This window comes from Tachypleus tridentatus, chromosome 2, assembly GCF_004210375.1.
Source record: "Tachypleus tridentatus isolate NWPU-2018 chromosome 2, ASM421037v1, whole genome shotgun sequence".
In the NCBI taxonomy this organism is placed as follows: Eukaryota; Metazoa; Arthropoda; class Merostomata; order Xiphosura; family Limulidae; genus Tachypleus; species Tachypleus tridentatus.
Window position 1 is genome coordinate 18,880,178 of NC_134826.1, and position 26,186 is coordinate 18,906,363.

At 35.0% G+C, this 26,186-nt stretch overlaps 1 protein-coding gene across 1 annotated transcript; it reads right to left on the reverse strand.

Annotated features, from left to right (window-relative positions):
• Window positions 1-1,767: 1,767 nt before the first annotated feature.
• Window positions 1,768-21,510, reverse strand: LOC143239030 (uncharacterized). The gene is made up of 2 exons (XM_076479771.1): window positions 19,368-21,510; window positions 1,768-7,572 (listed from the first exon to the last, which is right to left on the reverse strand). Exons 1-2 carry the CDS (start codon window positions 19,831-19,833, stop codon window positions 6,593-6,595), a joined length of 1,446 nt encoding a protein of 481 aa, XP_076335886.1. The 5' UTR covers window positions 19,834-21,510; the 3' UTR covers window positions 1,768-6,592.
• Window positions 21,511-26,186: the final 4,676 nt, after the last annotated feature.

The following is a 26,186-nucleotide window of genomic DNA, read 5'->3' on the forward strand; positions in this document are numbered from 1 at the left end:
TAATTGCCTTCTTAACATAACATGAGAAACCCACATTTTAACTAAATACACCCATTAAACGTGAATAGGAATGCGTTTACCGAATGTAGAGGACAATTGTTCTCACTTCCTGTTGTAGCATGTATATTAGTATTGCAACCTAGAACACACAAAAACCAGATCAAACACGTACCAAACACACTAATAATCCAACTTCTGTTAAGTTTAGCCTGTTTTCTTTCTCATTGGCCAGATAGACACATTTGGTAATTCATTTGGCGTGGGTCTATCTACGTCTGAGTTAATGTATTGGTTTTTACAATCCTCCTTGCCTCAAAGTGGCACAGCGGCATGTCTGCGGATTTGATGTTGTTATTATTTGAAGTAAGTACAAATGTAAACAAATTGCTGTCTATGCTCTGCCCATCACGGATATTGAAACCCGGTTTCTAGCCTTGTAAGTCCGCAGACATGCAGCTGCGTCACTGGGAAACTCTGCGGACTTGAAATCGGGTTTCGATACAGCTGATGGGCAGAGCACAGACAGCAATTTGTGTAGATTTGTGCTTAATTCAAATAATAACATCAAGTTCGCATAAATAGTCCATTGTGCTTTACTTCGAACAAACATTTTTCCCAGTTGAGTCTTAACGTTGCCCATAAAAAATTTCGTTCAAAGAAAACCACTGATCGCGAATCGTATAACGTTGCATGATCTGTATAACTTTATGGTTTTCTGAAGATGTTATTTTCAAAGAAACATAACAATAATGAAAGGAGTTGACTTTACTTATACAACAACTCAAGCTCAAAATAAACTAATACAAAAGAACACCTTTATACCTATATTAATAAATATAATCCAACATCTAAGCACGCCCTCTACATTCCTACACTCAGTTACACAATTGTCTTCAAACATATGGTCAGCTACCTCTTTCTTTCTTTAACGAAAGGAGTTGTTAGTTGATTTTACATGTTCCAGCAAGAAACCTATCCAGTCAGCGTTTGGACTTGATTCATTTGACATTACACAGAAATACAGAGAAATATCAGCTTACGTGGAATACAATAACCATTTAGGAAACAAGAACGAATTTAATGCACGTGACTTTTCGAAATCATAACTATATATTTCTAAAATACTAACTTCAAGGGCGAGTCAAAACGTCCGTGAATATCCACACACTCAGCAACGCTGTAACCTATATTATTATAGCGTCATTTCTTTGCGAAAACGATAATGAAATATATATATTAAGAAAGTTGTAATATGTCCACTGTAGGGATTACAAAAAAAAAAAAAAGCGTTACGCATTTCGTATAGTAGTTAAATACTTTCTTACATTTTACCACTACTGTTACGTTCTTCCTGTAACTTTAGAGACCCCAAAATGGCCAAGGAATTAATAAACAACAACAACAACAACCAGTAACTTCGGTTACCATAACGACAACATCTTCCTCATGTTAGAAATAAAGCTCCGTATCATTTCAACATTTGAATTACAAAACCAGCTAGCAGCGAAAACACGGGTGTTGATTTTCATGTAGTTATTCAGTGATAATCTGTGTCTGGAAGCTGGTTCATTTGGCATATATACCAGAAGATACATGTAATTAAGGGTTTATAAAATCTGTTGTTTTTCTTAGGGGTAGGGGGCTCTGAATCACACTTACAAGGAAAGTGTGAACACCACATTTTACTTTGTACTCTAATTTCTGAGTGTGTATGTGTATTTCCTTTAGGTGTCTGGAAAGCACAGTAACAAGAAAAAAATCACTGTATTTTTTTTGTGGACTTAAAAATTCACGTTTATTTTATATATAAAGCTACTTACACGTGGATCATTAATACACGAGAAACGTGGTAGTTGAGTTTCTTAGTTTTCTTTAAACACCAATATTTTGAAACATTTCTATGTGAAAACAGCGAAATAAGTTATGAAGTGTGCTGTAGTTTCTTTCCCCACAGCATTTATTGTCACATTGCTACCACTTGCCGCTTACCATCGAGCAAACACAACAAACTTTAGCGAACTGCGCTAATGTGGATCATCGTAATTTCACAACTTATTGTTTCCGTCTAACTAATAGCAGCACAAATATGCAAAATCACATTGTTGTATGATTACGTTCTACAGAGAGAGACATAACATGATGTATAAAGAGCATTATGGTAATTCTTTACCAAGTCTTATAAAACACACGATGCTATGGAATACCTTCTATTAATAATATATCCATTTTCATTCCCGCATACATCAGTACAAACTGTGGTAGTTAGAAAATGTATAGATATTTATTACTGTTATAGTTATGATAATGAAACGTACATTGAGTAGTTGTATATTGTGATACAAAGTCGTCTTGTGAGTTTCTCAAAGACTGAAATATAGTTTCGAAACACTTTTCACGATCAAAAACTAATAGTGTTGTGGGGTTAAATAAAACGTTAAGCTTTCGTCATTAAATCAACAAATAACACATGTTCAGAAACCTACTAACATCTTTCATGAGCCAATTTAAATAACACATGAGAACGAGTCACAATAAATAACACATTTTTCAGAAACATATCCTAACACTTTGTGACATGTTACGTAAGATAACGCTTAAGAAGAGTTACTATAAATAATACATTTTTGAGAGACATATCTTAACATTTTGATATATTAACTGAGGTAATACACCAAAAAGATTCAGGATATAATGATAAATGTTTAAGAAACATATGTTAAAATATTGATATGTTAACACATTAAGAAGAGACACAAGAGTTAACTTTTTTTTTTTTTCCCATGACAGCAAACTTTGATGAATCAACACACACATACATATCATAGCGCTAGGAAACAGCTGTCCAAAATACAATTTTAGTTAAGTCGAAATGATTTACGTCAACCTTAGGGTGAAGGTTTGTTAACTAATCGAAGCAACCATTGAGATCAGTTGTATGCCAATGCTTCGAAGTAGTAAAACAGTAGTTTATTTGTGGTTGAGCTCTGACCACCAGGCGTACCGAGACCGAAACAGCGAATCAGTAGAGAAAGAAAACGGAAGTATTTCTGGTTTCCTGTTTTGTAGCTTCCAAAATTTCTACTTAAAGCTCCTACAATAATTACGATTTTCACATACTAAACTATACATTGTATATATTACCCATTTTTGTACTTTGGTATACCTATTTCAACACATTCAACAGAGCTTTCCTTGTAGGTTGCTATTCTAGTGTTTTTGTTAGTGTTAACAGTATAAATGCATTTTTCTTGATTTTAAATCCCCCATTTTGTATTTATGACAAGACTAGCAAAGCCTATTTGTCACCGTCCCTAGTTTTAAACTACTGACCACAGGGAAGGTTATGGGTCAGTAGCACATTAACTCCACACTAAGGGAACGGCATGGATACAAATCTGGCTCCCTAGCTTCGAAATTTAAAGTTTTATCACAGGAACAACCCGTACTGGTTATCTAATGCAGTTTAGGACAAGAACATTTGAGACAAAAACTAGAACAAAATAACATTTTTTGAATACGTGTCTGTGAGACAGCTTTATAATTTGATATATATATCTTCTCACTTTTTTTATTGGCCACATTTTCTCGATGTAATGTTGAATATCGATTATGGTTACGTGTATTTCATACTGGGAAATTTTTATTTTTCACAATAATTACGGATTCTTTACGTGTAGTTTTTATCTAAGTTTAATCCTCAGCTGGGTGCTTTCAGGCACGTGACATTCGATGTTGAGAAAGAGACTGCTATAAAAATTCAGCCATTTGTGTGTGTTCAGTAAGAAGAGAGGATTAGCACGAGACTGGGAGAAAGCTGTGATTGGCGGGTCATGTTTTCGGAGTGATACAGGAAAGGCGGCCGGTGACCACAGACCCCGTATAGTGTTACAAGTTTGACGGAACTGGGTAAGCAGAGCAGAACGATGGTTGATTACTGCTGCACAACCACTGTCCAATAATAAAGAAGACAAGTGAGAGGCCATCAACCAAACTCGAGTCCCACGGCATCAAATGTTTCTAAATAAGACAAAATAACGACACATGCAAGTGACGAGAAACAGTGAATGTTCTTTACTTCTTTGACGTTTCACCTGACGGCTTTATTAAGAGGTAGACACCCCACAAAACACTCCCCCTATCTGAAATATTTTGAAATAAATAATTTTGCGTCAGAGAACGTTTTGTCCAAAATAAATGATCCTATAATTCAAACGGACGTTTACTTTGATGAGTTAAGTGGAAATTGTTAAAATAACAAATTATTTAGTTAATTATGGCACGTGCTTTTAAAATCAAGCAATCCGTTTTCCGGGCCTGGTCTGAATACCGGTCAAAAGAGGCGTTCCCATCAAGTTATCCCGTACCCCATCATTCATAATTATTGCACGTGAAATCTGACAAGTTTTTGTTCGATAGCCTTCTAGTTGAAACTACTAGAGTCTCGCTTCCGGTTCATCAAATGACAGGAAAATCCAGGTCATCTTTTGTCTGTCCAAACACAGACGGTACTTGCTTTGGTCAATAAATGACTCTGCACCGGCCTTTCTAATTAAGCAGCGCTTGTGAGACAATGTTAATATCTAAAGCTAGCAACTACTACCGTGTTTCTCCGATAATAAGACCTACCCATAAAATAAGACCTAGTGTGATTTTTGGGGATAGTTTTAATATAAGCCCTACCCTTAAAATAAGCCCTAGTTAAGAGTGGCAGGAAGAGGAAAGAAATAAAAAAAATAATTTATTAATTAGTTTAATAGTTAGTTAATTAGTTTGTTTAAGTATTAATCAGTTAGTTTAATAATAGTTCATTTTAAATGGTTAGTTTAATAGTTTTACTTTGTAACTTCATTTTTTTAATATATCAAAATAAGACATCCCCCGAAAATAAGCCCTAGTGTCATATTTTGGAGTGAAAATTAATATAAGCCCTGTCTTATTTTTGGAGAAACACGGTACATAAAAACAACGAAAAGCTCGAATATTCCGTTCACTCAGCATCCTGTCCACCTAGAATTACATTTTTACTGTACTATTATTTGTGAGACAGTGTACAAAATAATACACCAAACGTTCAAACAGTATTCACACGATTCAATAACAGTGTCACACCCTGAGAAACGAAGTTTGTTGAATACAAATACGTGCACGTAACGCTTAAACAATGCTTTTCTCTTGTAGTCACTTAAACAATGTTTTATATTGTAATCACATTATAAGACAGACTAGACAAAAAGAAAATCTAAAATATGGAAAGTAATTATGTATGCTTATTTGTATTTCTGTGTCTATCGTACTGAACCATTACTTACGTATAAGGAATCACAAACAAATCTCCACTTATACACACGTATCTGTACGACAATTCTTACATAGAGGTGAATGTTTGTAAACTATCTTTGCCGTACACACAGGGTGTCCAACAATGAGTATACTAAATATTAAGCTGAATAACTTTATTATTGTTTAAGATAAGAACAAAAGTTTAATATAAATACAAATAATAGGCTTGTAAGTTTAGTTTTGTTCTTGTTTCTAGATATTTATATCAACATATGTCACAAGAGTTCTTTATTTCAGAACTTCGGGAAACTCCTGGCTTGTTACAAAGAGCTATCTTTCAACAGGATGGAGCACCACCCCACTTTGTTCGAATTGTTAAAGTGTTTTTAAACCAAATTTTTCCATAGCGTTGAACTGGTAAGGGAGGACCTATCAAATGGCACTTTCTTTCGTCCGATTTAGCCCCTTTAGATTTTCAAAAGTTTGCCATAACATACCAAAGGACCTTGAAGAACTAATCGGATTCGTGATGTTGTCTTACCCATCCCTACTTCTGTGTTGGAAAATGTTTTCTCAGAATTAGAACGCAGAGTTATATTAATTATAGCGATTGGTTTGGTTTGAATTTCGCGCAAAGCTACACGAAGGCTATCTGCGCTAGCCGTCTCTAATTTAGCAGTGTAAGTTTAGAAGGAAGACAGCTAGTCATCACCATCCACCATCAACTCTTGGGCTACTCTTTTACTAAATAATAATGGGATTGACCGTTACATTATAACGTACGGCTGAAAGGACGAGCATGTTTGGTGTGACGGGGATTCGAACCCGCGACCCTCGGATTACTAATTATAGCGAATGATGGAAGACAAGAAAAGTCCGTTAGTTCTTCAGTCTATAACTTACAAACCTATTACTTGTATATATATTTCGTTTTTGTTGTTATCTCAAATAACACTATAATTATTCACTTTATTTTTGGTATATTCATTTTCAGACACTGTAATCATAATCCTAATATCAAAATTTACTATTTTTGATTATTATACGAACAAGTAGGAACTATTCTTCATATTAAGTTATTTCTAATAATTATTTGGCATTCTAAGGAAACTTTTATGGACTGAAATAACTGACACCTTCAGAATTTTTTTTCTGGAGCCTTGTTACGTAACCCTGAAGAGTATGTAGTGGTTAGTTTTCAGAATGTATCAAATGTTTTCTTTGTTACGTAACAAAATAATCCAAGGTCCAGAAAGAATATTTCACAGTTACGTCAAAAGAAATTTCGAAATACATAAAATGCACAACGACTTTACATCGTTGTATAATGGGTGAGTTTGGGTGGAGCCGTAACGGACGGAGATTTTGGTTGGTACTGTTGACCAGTTTGGGACTGCGTCCACTTCTCTGTCTTGGCGTATTCATAAGGCTGACAATAAGCTCCCTGAACGTGGGGATACACTGATTGCGGTACTGATGGTTCTAAGATCTGATAACGTCCGCATTGTGTTGACAGAGAAGCGGCAGGAAACGTTGTTGGTGTATTCATAGAAGGATTGAGGCCCATAATATTGCTGTGGTCGACTCTTTTCTGTTGGAGATCCGGTTGCATGCTAAGAAATCCAGTGGACGGTGGACTTTCATGCGACGCAGTTGAATCTGTAATGGAGATTGTTGGCTCACAGACGTCTACTTCTAAATTTGAAGAACCATGAGAAAGATAAATCTTATGGTTAGACAAGGTATTAGAATTCATACGAGAAGAACCAGTTTCCTCAGGAACAACCAGGTTTGTAGTCGTCATGGAAACTTCAGAAGAAGGTGCGAAGGTGGATCTTTTCAGCCGAAAGAATTTATCATCCTGTTGGCAACTAGGACCATAAAGTGAGGTACAGTCAGATCTGAACACACCACAAGGTAAGTCAGTCATAACCATTTGCGGTAGATGATGGGCGGCATCAGAGGGCGTGGAGATCGTGGACATATTTGTAGTCAAAGATGGCGGCATATCAACAGCCAAACTTGGCGGAAGAAGTAATTGGGAACTGATAGAACATCCTGAATTTGGACTAGGAGACCTTTTCTGAACACTCTTTTGGTCCTTCTTGTATTTCATACGTCTGTTTTGAAACCAAATTTTAATTTGTCTTTCAGTCAAATTTAAGAGATTTGCCATTTCAATACGTCGAGGTCGACACAAATAACGATTAAAGTGAAATTCTTTTTCCAACTCCACCAACTGGGCGCTGGTGTAAGCTGTTCTGATTCTCTTAGCGGGTTGGTGGTCGAATTCTGAAACAGAAAACAACAACAACAACTTAGTTTAATGTTTTCATTTTGTTAAGAGTAGTGATATAATTATTTGCTACATATAAATAACAACATCAACATGAAGTAATAACAACAGAACGTGAAGAACACAAAAAGATTATAGTTCGAATGTCTATAAAAGATTTTTTTCACATATTCATGAGCTGAAGTAAGCACAAATATGTATTAGGATATCAAGACATCTGTTCCTTACGAGATTCGATCCCAAATCTAATGACGAGACAAAAATCCATTAAGGCAATGGATTATCCCACTATTAAACACCCCTGACCTGGTTATTAGGTCTTGCTACATGAAGGTCTGGGGTTCAAATCCCTAGCCCATCATACATACTTGCCCTTTCAGAGTTGATGGTAATACAGTGTTACAACCAATCCCACTATTCGTTAGTAAAGACTAGCCCGGCAGTTGGCGTTGAGTGGTGTTAACTAGCTGCCATCCTTCTTGTCTATCATTGCTAAATTAGGGACGGTTAACGCAGATAGTCCTCGTGTAGCTTTGCGCGAGCAAATTAAACCCAACCACCAAGAAAAAGGCACTCTTTACCGTCTAAAATAAATTGGGGATGCATGTCCGTTTCTGTGCGCTATATATGTACCGATAAGACGCAATTAAAACAGCATAGAAAATATACCTTATATATCATATATCTACGAACATAACAGTTGTAATAATGTGACGTGAGTAATAAAATGTAGCACATATGTTAAAAATAATAGACATGTGACGTATTACTGGGTTAAATGCCCCATTCATTAATTATGTTGTTCACCAAGTTCAATATGAGGTAATTTGTTACACAGTACGTTTCATGAGATTTTGTGTTATTCGTTTGTAACATAAAATGCGTTTTATAATAGATATCAAAGTAAAACTAGTATCAAATGAAACACGATTTTCTACGTGAAGTTTCGTAAAATTTAACGTCTGTCGTGATGAGTGTTAATTATGCTTTGTATCAGTTTGAAAGTAACAAACTTAACAATTAATTATGACGTTCAAAATTACACAGATTAGGCACATCCACTTTATTATATTTCTATAACTGTAAAAACAAAATAATTGTTATGAGCCAAGTTTTAATCGTCTTGCTATTAGTGCTATTTGATATTAAGCACAGAACTACACAAAAAGCTATGTGTGCTCTGCTCACCACAAGTATCGAAACCTGGTTTCTGCAGACATACCGTTGTGCCACTGGGGGGAGGAACAAGTAACAGCCTCATTCTATTGTGCTTTTTCTAATTGTCTTTTATGTCAAGCGAGTCGAACTGTTGTGGGTAATCGTCATTTCACACCTAGCGAGTAGATAATATTGTGGGTAATCGTCATATCATACCAAACGAGTAGATAATGTTGGTTTGATATCCTTGTTATACAGAGTGATATATTCGCTATAAATCTCTGTATGCAATCATCCTTTCACGTTATATTAGGCGAGTTGATCATAACGTAATATCTTCGCTGTAAAGATGTGTGAATAAATATTCTATATTATGTTTGGCAAGTTAATTATAAAGTGATATTTACGGTATAAATTTATGTATTATCATTCTGCTATTCTTAAAATGAAGATAACTGAATAGAAAACTAAACACACAAACATAATTACGACCACCCACCTTTGGCACAATCAACAATTTAATTACTTTAAAACAAATGATGTATACGTTAGAGCTGCGACCAATAGTTTATATTATATTTGAAAATGTTCATAGACGTTTGTGTAATTTATATCGGTGATGAGCGGTGCCGCGAATAGAGCGAAAAAATAGGTATTTATTAGGAAAACTCCTGGCCTCAAATGTTCAAATATTGACGGTTCAAGGTGGCCCACTCCTGGATATAATCAAGTTACGAGACGTGGAGCAACTGACTTTTCAAGGCGCCCGTTGGACTCGCTTCTTTTCCTATATCGCCGCACGCTTGTTGGTAGCGCCCAGTCGGCGCACATAACTCGTTGCTAGTCATGCTCCCTGGTTATGAATAATCGAGTTCTTTGTAGCCAAAAGGTTTTGCTGCCACAAAGACAAAAATAATTTCTAACAAAGAAGTTAGTGAATAAACTTAGTGTGAATGCCTACAGGAGAAAGTAAGCCAGATGAAACTGACGGCTGTCGCCGGCTGTTGGGGCGTGAGCAGGAACTCTCTCATTGCATATTCATGCCAAGAAATTCAGAGAAGAGAACGGCAGACTGGCTTTCTTCATAAGCAGTCTAACTGGTCATTATGCAAGTCGCGTTAAGAATAAACGGAGTATCAGAACGAGCAAAAAGAAAATCCCACACTAAAGTGAACAAACCACAGGACAACGTGTTCACGACGGTTTATCACCAGGATTCCGTGTTCTCTCCACTCTCCAGGAATCTAGAATGAAACAAATGACATCGCTGGGGGTCGCTGCTGCCTTATCTCATTCTAATCCATCATTTGCCTTCTCGATAATTGAAATATTCAAACATGGGCGGGAACTTTTGACACGACCCCGTGGTCCACGCTCCGCTTGAACCAGTCAAATATTCCAGAAGGAAAATGAACTGTAAAGGATGCACACTTAGATATGATAAACATTTGAAAGAGTTGGGGATCGTCTACATACATCAAGCAGTTTGTTTTATCAAATGGAAACTACATTTTTTTTTATCTCAGCCTCACTATTAAAAACTGAAACTTCAGAACTTGAACAATCAGGTTCTAAGTTGTGAGACCATACTATAAAGAAACTATGATAAAAACGATTCAGTTTCCTACAAATATCCTAAAATCCTGCCCCCGCTAGTACAGCGGTAACTCTACGGATTTACAACGCTAAAATCAGGGGTTCGATTCCTCAGGGTGGGCTCAGCAGATAGCCCGATGTGGCTTTGCTATAAGAAAAACACCTAAAATCCTTAATAATTAACCCATTGGAGTACGCAGCGTTTATTTAAAGTCACGGTTTGACATCCTAGTTAACTCCATAACCATTTATCTCTACTCTAAATGTCTAAACTTTGAAATACAAAGTGGAATTAGACAAACGATTGGAATATTCTTCAGGTAGTGGGGTTGGCCCTGGGATAAAACTGAGTTTCGAATCTAGAGACCGGTTTTGGATCCGTGCGATACCTCAAATATGTCCCAACAAAATTAAGCTGTGGGGACATTACGAGCGTGACAGTCAATCCCTTAATGTGCTGTTGACTAATTGTCTTTCCTTTAGTCACTACTTCAAAATTAGGGGCAGTGACAGTAAGGTTAGTATAAATACAAATTACAAATATTACGATATTTGGCCCGGCTTGGCCAAGCGTGTTAAGGCATGCGACTCCTAATCTGAGGGTCGCGGGTTCGCATCCCCTTCGCGCCAAACATGCTCGCCCTCCCAGCAGTGAGGACATTATAATTTGACGGTCAATCCAACTATTCGTTGGTAAAAGAGTAGCCCAAGAGTTGACGGTGGGTGGTGATGACTAGCTGCCTTCCCTCTAGTCTTACACTGCTAAATTAGGGACGGCTAGCACAGATAGCCCTCGAGTAGCTTTGTGCGAAATTCCGAAACAAACAAACAAGCATACGATATTCATTAATGCCATTAAACAAATGTTTTGTCTAAAAATATACTAACGTGTAGTTTGATAAATACGCACGAGTCTGGGGTGAGTTGGTGGTCGGTGTACTTAACTTGCCATCTCCGGGTCACGGGTTCGAAACCTGTCACCGATTATAATCATCCTTTCTGCCATAAGAGGTAGGGGCGCTTTAGAGAACACTATAAGAGTAGGGGAGGGGGATACACCACTTAACATTTAGAGACGGCTGAGGCTAAGCTCTCGAGTATCTTTGATCTAAATTCAACAAATCAAAGATTATACACAGAAATTCTCTAATAGAGTTTACTTTTAGATTGTTGTTTTCATATGACTTCATTTAATATATACAATATTCACTATCAACAAACTTCACAGCGTAAATATTATTTTTACTTTAATCCTAAAATTACAGTTGGTTTGTTTCTTTGGTTTGTTTTGAATTTCGTGCAAAGCTACACAATGGCTATCTGTGCTAGCCGTTTCTAATTTAGCAGTGTAGGACTAGATGGAAGGCAGCTAGTCATCAACACCAACCGCCAACTCTTGCGATACTCTTTTACCAACGAATAGTAGGATTGACCGTACATTATAACGCCCACAGGATTGGAAGGACGACCATGTTTGGTGGGATTCGAACTCTCGACCCTCGGATTACGAATCGAGTGCCTTAACTCACCTAACCATGCTGTGCCTTAAATTACAGATGACATCCATGACTTTGGGTTTACCTAGTCCCTAATAACAAATTTCATACAAAAATGTTTATTTCCATCGATACCGGCCCGGCATGGCCAGGTGATTAATTCACTCGACTCGTAATCCAATAGTCGCGGGTTCGAATTCCCGTCACAACAAACATGCTTGCCCTTTCAGCCGTAAAGGCGTTATAAAGTTACGGTCAATCCTATTATTCGTTGGTAAGAGTAGCCCAAGGGTTGGCGGTGGGTAGTGATGACTAGCTGACTTCTTTCTAGTCTTACACTGCTAAATTATTGATGACTAGCGTAGATAGCCCCCTTGCAAAATTCAAACCAAACCAAACCATCAATACTGCTGTTAACAGTAATACTTACTATTGTGCGTTTTTGGTAGAAAATAAGTGATTCTACTCTGTCATTATCAGTGTTTTTCACAGTGAGTGTTGTAATAAGGAAAAATGTACAACATGTGAAGCCTCCGTTAGTGAAAGATAGAAGAATCTCTCCGTAATATGAGGTTTAATTCTAGACAAAACATTGATTTAACATCAGCGAAGGAACATGAGAATATACCCACCACGAAACGTGTTTACCACACATCTTCAGAGTTTGGTTGTGTAGGTTTAGTTAAGTAAGATTGTGTAGGTCATAGTTACACCCTAACATTTCAAATTCCGCGAAATAATGTTAGACATTAACGATGTATTATTTAGGATGCGTTTTGTTAAATTTATACAGGAAAATACGAACTGAATTAGCTGACAACACGAAAATAAATTTGCTGCTTTAAAATTATCTGTGAATTAACGAAAAATAAGAGATAACCTTACCCATCAAATGACTGGAAATGCTCACTGGCATGAATCGATACATCATAAAACCAAACCTTTTGATGATAAGACTGCACTGAATCATGGGACAAACACCCTTATTATTAACGGCGCTTTCGGCCGTAATCCCAAATGTTATGTTTGAATGTTGTTAACTCTTATTCTACTGCGCATGCGATTTTAAACCGCCTCTCTTGTGTACCTAGTTTTGGTAAGTTTCATTATTAGAGTGTAAAAAATATATTATAGGACTGCGTACTATCAGTCACGTAGTTATAAATACATTTCTATATCCAGATTTTACATTTATTATCCGGTTTCGTCACGTTAAAGTAGGTGTTCTTAGAATAAGGAAGGAAAACTGCTCTCACCCAAGCAGATAGCCTGATGTGGATTTGCTATAAGAAAACACAAACACGCTCTCACCCTAGTGGTCAGAACTTGTTTTCTTGGTTGCAGCTTCATGAATTTGTTTGTTGAAAAGTTTCTAACAATATGTAAAGCAAAAATAAAACAATAAAGAAACACAACATAAACAACAACCACCAAATAAAAAAGCACCAAACTTACGATTAATGACATAAGTTACTGCTGACGTGTCCTACTTATTTTATATACTTTTTATTTAGTTATTTCTTTATTATAAGTACTGTAATAGACAAAAACATAAACTTACTAAACATAATACAAGATATAGATATCAACAGTAGTGAGGGGTATAAAAAAGTAAGTAATTTGAGGTTTAAAACTAAGCTTCCCCCCCGTATTTAGAACCAACAGTAGCGCAACTAATATTTAACAATTATCTAACGTGTGACATTCACTGCCCTCTGGTGACATCATACAAATTTAAATATATACATGTACTTATAAGGGATAATTATTATAATTAAGTAACAATAAATAGCAACACGTGCCATCCTGGGTGTCAAAAGAGATCCAATTATATAAGAATTCTTCACTTTCTTCGCGTAAATCTACAAAATTTACATCAAATAACCACTAATTAATACAAACTATTGTAATCTACCGTAGCTGTTTCACACGCTTAACGTTCAGTATACATAGACTTACACACTCTCCCTCTCACTCAATAAATTGCAGATACGTTTGTTTTATACGTAGCTGTATTTTATGCAGAAGTTTAACACTGATACATAAAGATGTTCGAAGTGGTTTTCTTTTTTTCGCTCCTTTTCTGTTTGTTTTTTTTCTACTGATCCATCAAACACTTTTTTTACTTATTTTGGTATTGAGAAAGTAGGCACTTGAGTGTGGAATGTACTTCACGTGAAACCATGTCTCTTAGATACACGTTACGCTTTTACACAAACGGCTAACTCATATACGAATTCGCTACATTATACAATGTACGAATATACAATGCTAAAATCAGGGGTTTGATTCCCCTTGGTGAGCTCAACAGATAGTCCGATTTGGCTTTGCTATAAGAAAACACACACCTATACTCGCTACACTTCAAACTGATTGACAAAACTTACTATTAAAGCAACAAGCGGTAACAAAAATAATGAATATTTATACGATTTTTACTGAAAAATAAAGTTTTCTATATGGAAGAAATATCAGGTTCTGTATATTGCAGAAAAATCAGATTTTATATATTAAAGAAACATATTAGATTCTGTTGTATACTGAAGAAATATGAGATTCTGTGTCTCAATAAAAAATCAGATTTCATATATTAAAGAAACATATAAGATTCTGTTGTATACTGAAGAAATATGAGATTCTGTGTCTCAATAAAAAATCAGATTTTATATATCAAAAAAGCATATTAGATTCTGTTGTATACTGAAGAAATATGAGATTCTGTAACTCAATAAAAAATCAGATTTCATATATTAAAGAAACATATTAGATTCTATTGTATACTGAAGAAATATGAGATATTGTGTGTCAATAAAAAATCAGATTTTATATATTAAAGAAACATATTAGATTCTATTGTATACTGAAGAAATATGAGATTCTGTAACTCAATAAAACTCAGATTTTATATATTAAAGAAACATATTAGATTCTGTTGTATACTGAAGAAATATGAGATTCTGTAACTCAATAAAAAATCAGATTTCATATATTAAAAAAACATATTAGATTCTGTTGTATACTGAAGAAATATGAGATTCTGTATCTCAATAAAAAATCAGATTTCATATATTAAAGAAACATATTAAATTCTGTTGTATACTAAAGAAATATGAGATTCTGTAACTCAATAAAAAATCAGATTTCATATATTAAAGAAACATATTAGATTCTGTTGTATACTGAAGAAATATGAGATTCTGTAACTCAATAAAAAATCAGATTTCATATATTAAAGAAACATATTAGATTCTATTGTATACTGAAGAAATATGAGATTCTGTAACTCAATAAAAAATCTGATTTTATATATTAAAGAAACATATTAAATGCTGTTGTATACTGAAGAAATATGAGATTCTGTAACTCAATAAAACTCAGATTTTATATATTAAAGAAACATATTAGATTCTGTTGTATACTGAAGAAATATGAGATTCTGTAACTCAATAAAAAATCAGATTTCATATATTAAAAAAACATATTAGATTCTGTTGTATACTGAAGAAATATGAGATTCTGTATCTCAATAAAAAATCAGATTTCATATATTAAAGAAACATATTAAATTCTGTTGTATACTAAAGAAATATGAGATTCTGTAACTCAATAAAAAATCAGATTTCATATATTAAAGAAACATATTAGATTCTGTTGTATACTGAAGAAATATGAGATTCTGTAACTCAATAAAAAATCAGATTTCATATATTAAAGAAACATATTAGATTCTATTGTATACTGAAGAAATATGAGATTCTGTAACTCAATAAAAAATCTGATTTTATATATTAAAGAAACATATTAAATGCTGTTGTATACTGAAGAAATATGAAATTCTGTAACTCAATAAAAACTCAGATTTTATATATTAAATAAACATATTAGATTCTATTGTATACTGAAGAAATATGAGATTCTGTAACTCAATAAAAAATCTGATTTTATATATTAAAGAAACATATTAAATGCTGTTGTATACTGAAGAAATATGAAATTCTGCAACTCAATAAAAACTCAGATTTTATATATTAAATAAACATATTAGATTCTATTGTATACTGAAGAAATATGAGATTCTGTAACTCAATAAAAAATCTGATTTTATATATTAAAGAAACATATTAAATGCTGTTGTATACTGAAGAAATATGAAATTCTGTAACTCAATAAAAACTCAGATTTTATATATTAAATAAACATATTAGATTCCCTCTATTTAACTAGGAATTTTTTTTAAAGATGTTATATACAATTCTGACGGGGTTTAGGTCGTACATCATTTGGATTTTAGTAAATGTTAATGTGACCAGTACAAAGATACAGTAAAGTAAATTCTCTTCCCGGTTAACACATAAATTTACTCTTTTAAATTCGAGAGCGACATCTTTTATTCTCACTGTTTTCAGATTGTATGGTTATTGCGGTCGTTTTACAGTCGTCTTCAGTGTATGCTTCTTTAAGCGAGATAACGACTTAAATAGCAGCCATAACTACACCACGCTGGGGTTCTCCCAGGTTGATGTAGTGGTGACGTCTACAGGAGATTGTGTCTATGGACTTCACCGTCGTGCCAACACATACCCGCCGAGCCGAAGATTTATTGGAGGGCACGGCGTTAGAAAGATTTACAACATATTAGTGGAAATGTGTCTCGTAGCTAGTCATAACCATGGCAAGCAAAATATAAATCAATTTGTAGGCTTAAAAAGCAACAAGAAAACGAGCATTTTAAACGATGTATCTCCCTGTTTAGCATGTTGACAGACCACGTCACCGTAGTTGGAAAAAAAAAGCCATAATTTACAAACGTTTGGTTTCACTGACGTCGTCCATTAAGAATGCCCAAGAAGGTACAAGGGCGGTATCTATAGGATAGAAGGGGGCACAAACAGTCCATGAACCATAGCCTATAACCCTATACGAAGACATAAATTGTAACAACTTGACTCATTATTCACTGAAATGTACCCTGCTAGTACAGTGATAAACCTACGGATTTATAATACTAAAATGAAGGGTTTGATTCTCTTCGGTGGGCTCAGCAGATAGATAGCCCGATGTGGCTTTTATATGAAAAAAAAAACACGCACACCTACTGAAATAATCGAAGTTCTGATATAATCAGTTATGTTTCACATTCGCAAAGCTTTAACTTTTACCTAGACTTTGAGAATAATGTAGAATACCTTAGATAACTTAATAACAATGGAAACTTGTAGAAGAAACGATCCAAATTTATAACGTACAGTTTCATAGCTAAGAGTATCAACAGTTCCAGAAGTAATTATAGCGAGTAATTTCAAAACTAAATATAACGAACAGTTCTACAGCTAAGTTAATTTGCAAGGTTCGTAATTTACAGTTGAAAGTAAAGGTCAGATTATAAGTTTGTTCATCCTATTTTTTAAAAAAACATCAGAACAAAGGAACTTTTCTTTGAAACGTGGAAGTTCATTATTCTGGGTTAGAGGGATATACAGCGCACGTGCACACATACGCAATATATATATATATATATAGATTTTGATTTAAAAATTTCAGAAATAAGCACATCATATTCCAAATTTCTGAATTGTTACGCTCGTTAAAATCACTAGACAATTCAACAATGTATTCACACTTATCTAATAGTTTCAACAATGTATTCACACCTCTGGAATAGTTACAATATTCCTCCCGCAACTCTATTAATGTTTATCCACGCTTGTATCGTTTTTCTTGAAGAATTCATGTATTGCGTGTGTTTAAATCGTGACCAATGATTACATGTTGGAGATAATTTTGATAACAGCCACATTCAGAGCCATGTGCAGTTTAATGATCAGACATACACTAATCTCAAAACCATAAAGCTGACGTGGAAGACGAATCGCTTTTTAAATTAATTTGTACTGATTAGTAAGCTGTGAGAACATAAAGGTGATACGATGAAAGGCAGTTTCGAGTACGTTCAGCCGTTTCGTTTTCGAAAGTAGCTTTTAAGCTGTAGAGATGAACAATTTTGAAAACACAAAGCTTACGTACTGAACAGAAGTTTCAGATACGTTCAACCGTTTCGCTTTTAAAATTGAAGTGTAATGATTAGAAATTTACCTCGTAGTTACAAATTCAAACACTGGTGGAGTGAACCTAAAATTTACACAATAAGTGAATTATGCGAAGTGGTATATAATAGTACTTACATAAATGCATAGAAATTTTCAAAACAAGGGTGTGACGAACAACGCATACTAAAATTAGAAACATTACGAAAAGGTAAATAAACATTTACACAAATCAATAGATACGCCAAACATTACTGATAATATAACCTGAAGAGGATATATTAATATCGATAAAATTAACTGGAGAAATTAAAGAAACATAATTATTTTTAACGGATCAAACAGATCCCTCTAATGAAGAGAAAGGAAACTACAAGCGTAAACATCAAATCATTCTTCGTGCTACGCTGTGTTCTTTTCATAATCAGTTTAATATTACAAATGCTCGAAGCTACAACCACCGTTAACAATGTCTGGGTGGAAGAAAGGTTCTTCTAAATACAACAGAACTAGTGGCCTTACGGGGTTAGAGTAGCGGGTTTACTATATACCACCACGTACTCTCAGTTACTTGTACATAGTTAAACAAGGATAGCCAATCCAAGTGACTAATATTGGTATGCTGCTCTCTAATCCGATGGCGCGACAAAGTTTAATTGTACCTTACCTACTAGTTACTAGTTACACACGTGTCAACAGAAGACACACTTTGATAGATACGTGACAGAACACGATGCTTTTTGATACACAGTAGTCAAGACTTGACCCACTTTGACATAAAGGTCTCAATAGAGGATACACTTTGACACAGTTGTCAATAGAGGATACACTTTGACACAGTTGTCAATAGAAGACGCACTGTGACAGATACGTGACAGAACACGATGCTTTTTGACACACAGTAGTCATGACTTGACCCACTCTGACATATACGTCTCAATAGAGGATACACTTTGACACATAGTTGTCAATAGAAGACGCACTGTGACAGATACGTGACAAAACACGATGCTTTTTAACACAGTAGTCAAGAAATGACATAATTTGACACATACATATCAATACAGGACGCTTTATGACACATAGTTGTCAATATAGCATACACACTGACACACAAGAGATCTCGAATTAGTGTTGTTATTTTAAATGTGGAAAGCCGATCTACATAACTTTTTCTGAGCTGAAAGTGTTAGTTCTAACTGAATTTTGATCAGAAGCAATTAATTCTGTTTTTGTTTCTTATTTTGTACAAACACATGTCACAAAATGGAAAGTAAATACATCTTTATGATAAATACACAAATAATTTGTATACAAAAAAAAAAACACTGTAAAATTCATAATTATAGTTTAGACGAATCAATGAAAACTTTTAAACCAGTGAACATTAAATGGCTCTACGTATCTCACCATTAGAGCTCTTAATGGAGTCCAATGGCATTTACAGCGGCCTATGATATTGCATCAATCTATCAATCCGTTATGACTTAGTCCTACCTGCTACTGGCTTGACATGATGAAGGGGGCTTGGTGTCGATAGATGTTGCTTCCTCTTGAGTGAATCACGCATCCAAGGGTAGATCTCTCTTTGAATCTCTGGGAATATGCTGATGTGTTTTTTGACAAGTTGATGTGAATGTTGAAGACAACATTGACCATCGGCTAGTTGAGAAAGTTCACTACACGGTGCGGACACATAGGGTGGTGATGGGGTTTCTGGACACTGTCCAGTTTGCTGTGCGATGTCCATACTAAACCGCTGAAGTTGGTCAGGCACAGTGTAAGGTTGTTGTCCATACTGCACACTTTCTTCCGAGTAGCGAAAGTTATAAAAGCGCTGTTGTTGTTGTTGTGGAGGTCCGATGTTGTAATCTCTGTATCCGTTAGTCATGAGTGATGGCTGACTGTCATGAAAACCCACACAGTTAGATGTTCTATGTGTATCATAAAACGTTTTATGCATTGTGAGGCACTTAAGACAATTTTATTGCATTCTGACAGTCGTCTGTCATTGTGATGAAGCTGACGGTCGACAGGAGGCTGCAATCATGTGACCAGCTCTCAACCAATCAAGTGACTACTTTGGCACAGCTCGAAGTTGAGTGACATTGCGGGAAATAGAAGAGCGAAACATGTGGTCGCTGCTATAACCTGATAACATGCAACAACTTTCCTAAGTGGTATGTCCCTAACTGCTGACCAATGTATGCACGTGAGGAGTTTTTACATGACCCGAGGGAATGTGTTGTCCATACATCCACGGGAAGCAACCTGTCTTCTTCGGTAAGAGCAGGGGAATCACTTTGGAGAAATCAAAAGGACAAACGTTTCGCTTTGTCCTAATTATAATAACACTGACCTTTGGAGCTGCTGACCAATATTAACAGTGGAAAGCTCGAGGAAACTGTGAAAAGTATTTAGCTAATACGAGTAAAGAAAAACGTATTATCCCAGGGTTTGTTAAAATATTTCCTTCTATTCCAAACAAGCTACACTAGTCCGGTGTAACGTGCGTCTTCCTGGTAAAAAGCTTCGATGAGCTATACACGTGAAAAACTCATGGCGCACGTGGCGAGGGCAAACAGAAATACACTGGGAAAAAAAGCTGGTTTGCCAACTTGGACTTTGCAGTTCCAAGCACGAAACCACAATAACGTCGCTCGCTGCTCGTTCGTTACATTGGTGGTAGCAAGCAGTAAACTGGTTTGTTTAGTCGGCTAAGCTGGTTCTCACGCAATGGCATCGCATCTACTATACAAATACGTGTAGCAACATTTGTTACTCATTTCATATCCCTTCGATTATGAGACGATTACTACCAACAAGTCATTACTGATCTAAAATAAAAGGTAATAGTTCCCGACAGCCAAGCCTACCCAACATTAGGACGGTAACAAAGCAAGAATCGCATCGAGTAGGTACGGTGTTTAGTGAAATTCAATGGGCCAAACGTTTGATAAACTTTTAAGAGATTCGAATGCTGCTTAGTTTTGATTTGCGACGTATGGAATTTAATGGAACATTGAAGTTTCACAGAATATTCAGTATAGCTGGAATACTTTCACGTCGTATAGACAAGAGTAACTCGGCCAGAGCAAGTAATTAGTTGAAACGTCAGTAGAAGCGAATGATCAGTTGTACCGGTAGCAGATGTATCGTGTTCAAAGACGGTCGATGAATTCGATTGTAGTCGTTTCAACGACCAATCCGAGCAAGAAAAGAAATGAAGAGAAAGCGAATGTTCGTTCAACAATCAAAACAGAACGGCAACTAATACAGATGAAGAGAACAACAAAACTGTTTACGTTTTACTGCCTCGTGCACACACCTATACAAACTAGGCATGACTGAATGTTTTACTCAACACACACGCACACGCATGAAGTAAAAACTATACTGTTTTGGGTAATTATCACTATAGTGTTGAAACCTTACTACAGGACTTTAGAAGTAGGTTAACAGACATGTACAAGTTTATTGAGGGTATGACCGCTAGGGCCGCTTCGCAGTGTTCACTGAATAGTAAGTAATTTTGTCTTTTCAACTGAAGACCAGGAAAAAGGACGGGGCTTATGGACCGCGTGCCCTTACGGGCGGACCCTATGGCCAGAGCCCATCAATCACGTGCACTGCGTGCTCGCAGTAGAATAGGTTTTTCTGCAACCCGTACTACTTTCTCTATTATTAAACTTATCTTAGTTCGAAACCACTATCTATACTCGTCTTAGTGTGTTGTCAAATCTTCTGGTTTCTATAGAAACAGTTGACTAGCGTACATTGTTAAGAATAACAAACTGGCTACACATATATGACGACAGAAAAAGGAATCATCAATTTCACATCTTAATCTGTTATCCATATGAAGCAAAGTCATGATAAACTCATACATGTTTCTTATTACCATGGCAACGATCTTCCTACCACATTTCTACAAGTAAACAATGCAAAAAAAAAAAAAAAGAATCATTTTGAGGACACTTCATGGAAAAACAAAGAAATAAGCACCCCACTAACAAGCCAAAGCAACTAAAATAGACTTAAAAACCTAGATGGCTAGAACTGAAGCTTAGGATTTTGTGAACAGATTGGAATTCGCGTCTACCGGCTTACAGTTAAACTAACGTTTTCAAATGCATTCTATTTTCATCATTAATACAAAATATGAACGGTTTATGAGAACTTGCCAATTAATTAAAAATATATAGTTGGTGTGTTAAAGTTAAAAACAAAGAGTCTATTTACAGGCAGAAACAAAAGGAACTAAGAAGAGAGTTCGGTTTTTCAACTGACAAGACAAGTAGGCTCACTTTTACCGATTCAGATACTTTTAAATCTAATATTTGGTATTCTAATTCATATAACTGGTGTTCTAAGTCAAATAATTGGAATTTTAAGACATATAATTGGTATTATAAATCAAATAATTGGTATTGTAAATCGTATAATTGGTATTCTAAATCATATAATTGGTATTGTAAATCATATAATTGGCATTCTAAATGATATAATTGGTAATTTAAATCATATAATTGGTATTTTAAGACATATAATTGGTATTATAAGTCATATAAATTGTATTGTAAATCATATAATTGGTATTTTAAGACATGTAACTGGTGTTCGAAGTCATGCAATTGGTATTCTAAGTCATATAATTGGTATTATAAATCATGTAATTGGTATTCTAAGTCAAATAATGGGTATTATAAATTCTATAATTGGTATTGTAAATCATATAATTGGTATTTTAAATCATATAATTGGTATTCTAAGTCATATAATTGGTATTTTAAATCATGTAATTGGTATTCTAAGTCATATAATTGGTATTTTTAGACACATAATTGGTATTTTAAATCATGTAATTGGTATTGTAAATCATATAATTGGTATTGTAAATCATATAATTGGTATTTAAAACATGTAACTGGTATTCTAAGTCATATAATTGGTATTTTTAGACACATAATTGGTATTTAAAACATGTAACTGGTATTCTAAGTCATATAATTGGTATTTTTAGACACATAATTGGTATTTTAAATCACATAATTGGTATTTTAAATCATATAATTGGTATTTTAAATCATATAATTGTATATTTTCTCCAGCTCCTTATCTCCATTTCGTTTCTATCTTCCGCACAGAATACTAAGTGAGGTTTTAACACTACACTTGCTCATCACTGTTATGATGACAACAAACACTAAAATGTTTGTCATTTATAAAGACGGGTGGATTGAAATGAAGTCTTAAAAACACATCTTGGGTAAGAAAAGATTACGGAAAAGCAAAACTAAAAAGCAGTGCCATTTCATACATTTCTGTTTAATCTCAGGGAGAATCAAAATGAGGAAACGACTTGATCGCGTCTATAAATGTACAAACTCAGCTGAACAGACAAGATAATACAGCCAGAGAGATAAATGAAAGTATAGAAAGTATTTCTGTTTTCCTTGTAGCGCTTGTATGTAATAAAGTCTTAGCCTCAGCCGACTACATCTCGATGGTATGTACGTATGTATGTCAGACTTTGTGAAGGGTAGCAGCACTGATGATATCTCTTCAACTTTACCCTTCACAATAAACCCGGTTATTAAGGGTACGTTTTCTTTGTTGTCTTTATACAGAAATTAACTAGATTATAATGTTGTTTATAAAAAGAAAGCAAATGAAGACGAACCCACGAGAAGCAAACCTTAGAATCTTCTTTCACTAAGAAAGATACTATGTTTGAGGCGTGGTTTATTGTGTAATTTGCCCCTGACTGTTAAGATAATACACCATGAACGGCAGTGAAACCTGGGTTAGTAGCACGTGTAGAAACAGACACAGGACGCCATTTTGAATCCAGTTCTTTTTCTCTTTGCCGCGAAACTAATATCATTAACGCACCCACATTAATGATATTTATACCCGAGGCAGAGAAGCGGCAAGTACAGAACCCGGCAGGATGCACGCGGACGTCTTGACCTCAGCCCTCTCGGGTGGCCACCATGTACACACAACCGATCTTTCTCAATAGTGTGGTTCACTCTTGATGTCAGCTGTAATGATGACCAACAAATTTTGGATAATATATATATCTCTAAAACTGTCTTACTGACGAAAGTTTGCAAAAAATTCACAATACAAATAAAATAAGAGCATTTCCTCGACAAGTTAATCAATATACCCTTCTCTATTAAGCGATTTTTCTAGTGTTTGTAGAAAAAATTAAGCGCACTACCAACGATCCAAAGTCACGTGACAAATTGGATTTTTTTCCCGATATTGTACAGGCTGCATTACCAATTTTTCTCAGAGGTTCGATTCCTCTCGGTAGTTTGGTTTGGTTTTGAATTTTACGCAAAAGTTACACGAGGGCTATCTGTGCTAGCCGTCCCTTGGTTTGCAGTGTAAGACCAGAGGGAAGGCAGCAAGTCATCACCACCGACCGCCAACTCTTGGGCTACTCTTTTACCAACGAATAGTGGGATTGGAAAAAATAATTTATTGTCCAGAGATGAAAAAGGTGATCAAAATGCAAACACATTTACGAAACGTAATGTTATATTATTAAGTAATGTTATATTATTACGAATTCTACTTTGCAATTGAATTAGACAAAAAGAAAAATGGAAACTGTTTTCTTTATTAAATATTATTGTAAACCTTTTTTTTTTCCAATATCAAAGCTTAAAATTTTATCAATTAAAATATTTATCTGTCTGTTTACAGTGTAATCGCTTATGTTGTTTGCCCTAGTCCATAATTTTGAAATCCCGACCACAGGGAAACTAACCATCTGGCAGGACCCACCAACAACTCTTGGTCTGCAACTCTTTATCAACGAATAGTGGGATTGACTGACCATTATAATTGAAAGGACGGAACTGGGTTTCAATTCTGCGGCCCTCAGACTACGAATCGAGCGCCCTAACTACTACGCTACGTCAAGGCAGTTAAAGTGTTAAAGTTGAACCCAGTTACATACGAGTTTCCTTCAACAACTGTGATGTGAAATTCGTGTTTCTCACGTATTTTTTTTTCACTTCCTTTTACAAAAAACTTAAGTTGTTGTAGTTTAGCGAAACACGATATTACAAAATCCATTTTTACAGTTACGAAGTGCAAATTCACAGACAAACACAAAACGGTATCATTGCTGCTATGCACGTGATCTTTCCCTCGATCTTTACACATACATACCCTTCTCGTGCAAGTAGTAGATTGGCTCGAGTTAACAATAGCTTTTTTTTTTTTATCTTTACGTTTTTTTTTAACTCCAGATATTCCAGTTTGGAGGTACTCTAGCGTGCAAGACAGACAACTGATATGATGGATATGACTTAGTTTATGCTGAATGAAAAAATTAAAAAATACAGTAAATATATTCGTGCTCAATGTCTTCCCTTTATAGAAATCACTTCTTGTCAAAGTCCTGAGCCGGGACCACAATAACGTCATTTACACGAGAAAGTTTCAAAGATCAGTATCATTACACTATAATCTGATAATCCCTTTTCGAAGAAACCCTTTCCACTAATTGGACTATTTTCTTTTCATTGGGAGATATTTTTTTTCGTGTACTTTGCACTCAAAACACATTTCTCTGCACGTGAAAATCAACACTGACAAGGAGTGTTTTTTAAAGAACATAGATAACACATGCTCATGAATTTTTTACGAGTTTACGACAAATGTGATGAAAAAAAACACCTCATTATATCTTAATTTTAATAAACGTATGCGCTCATATACGTGAACACATATTTTGAATACAAATACCGAAAAAACAAACATTCTGTGATCGTCTCGTTTACCATGATAAAGTGCTCGTGAAGTCTAATTGCATGCTTTTTGGTTATTAAGGGACTGTGAGTATTTGATAATTCATTTGAACAATTAGTAGAATTTTGATTACCAAATCTGTGCAAAAATTGGTATATAAAATTCGTTTTCAAACGTACTGAAAAATATACCGATATTGCATGCGTGCGAAAACCAATATATTTCTGTACTTTTATTGATCTGACAGACAAAGAGCATTGTAAGAAGTTTTTGTCGAGTAAGAGCGTAACGGTAACACGCTAATATAATATACTTTAGGCTTAAAATAGTACACTAACTAGGGTTAACAAAAAACATCTTGCAATTATAAATACCACGTCTCTTTCCCCCAAAACTACGTGTTAAGACTTCTTCAGAATATGAAAACAACAAGAAATTAGTTACTAGAATCAATACAGATGATTATTGTATTACAATTCTTGATGACGAGAAACCCACTTGAAATAAAAATGTATCTCAGAACGGTTGGTTTGGGTATTAACA

Coding starts and splice junctions, on each gene's coding strand:
- LOC143239030 (XM_076479771.1), bottom strand. CDS start 19,833: ATGCATAAAACGTTTTATGATACACATAGAACATCTAACTGTGTGGGT. Junction 7,573..19,367: donor TCATGTCAAGCCAGTAGCAG/GTAGGACTAAGT, acceptor TTTCTGTTTCAG/AATTCGACCACCAACCCGCT.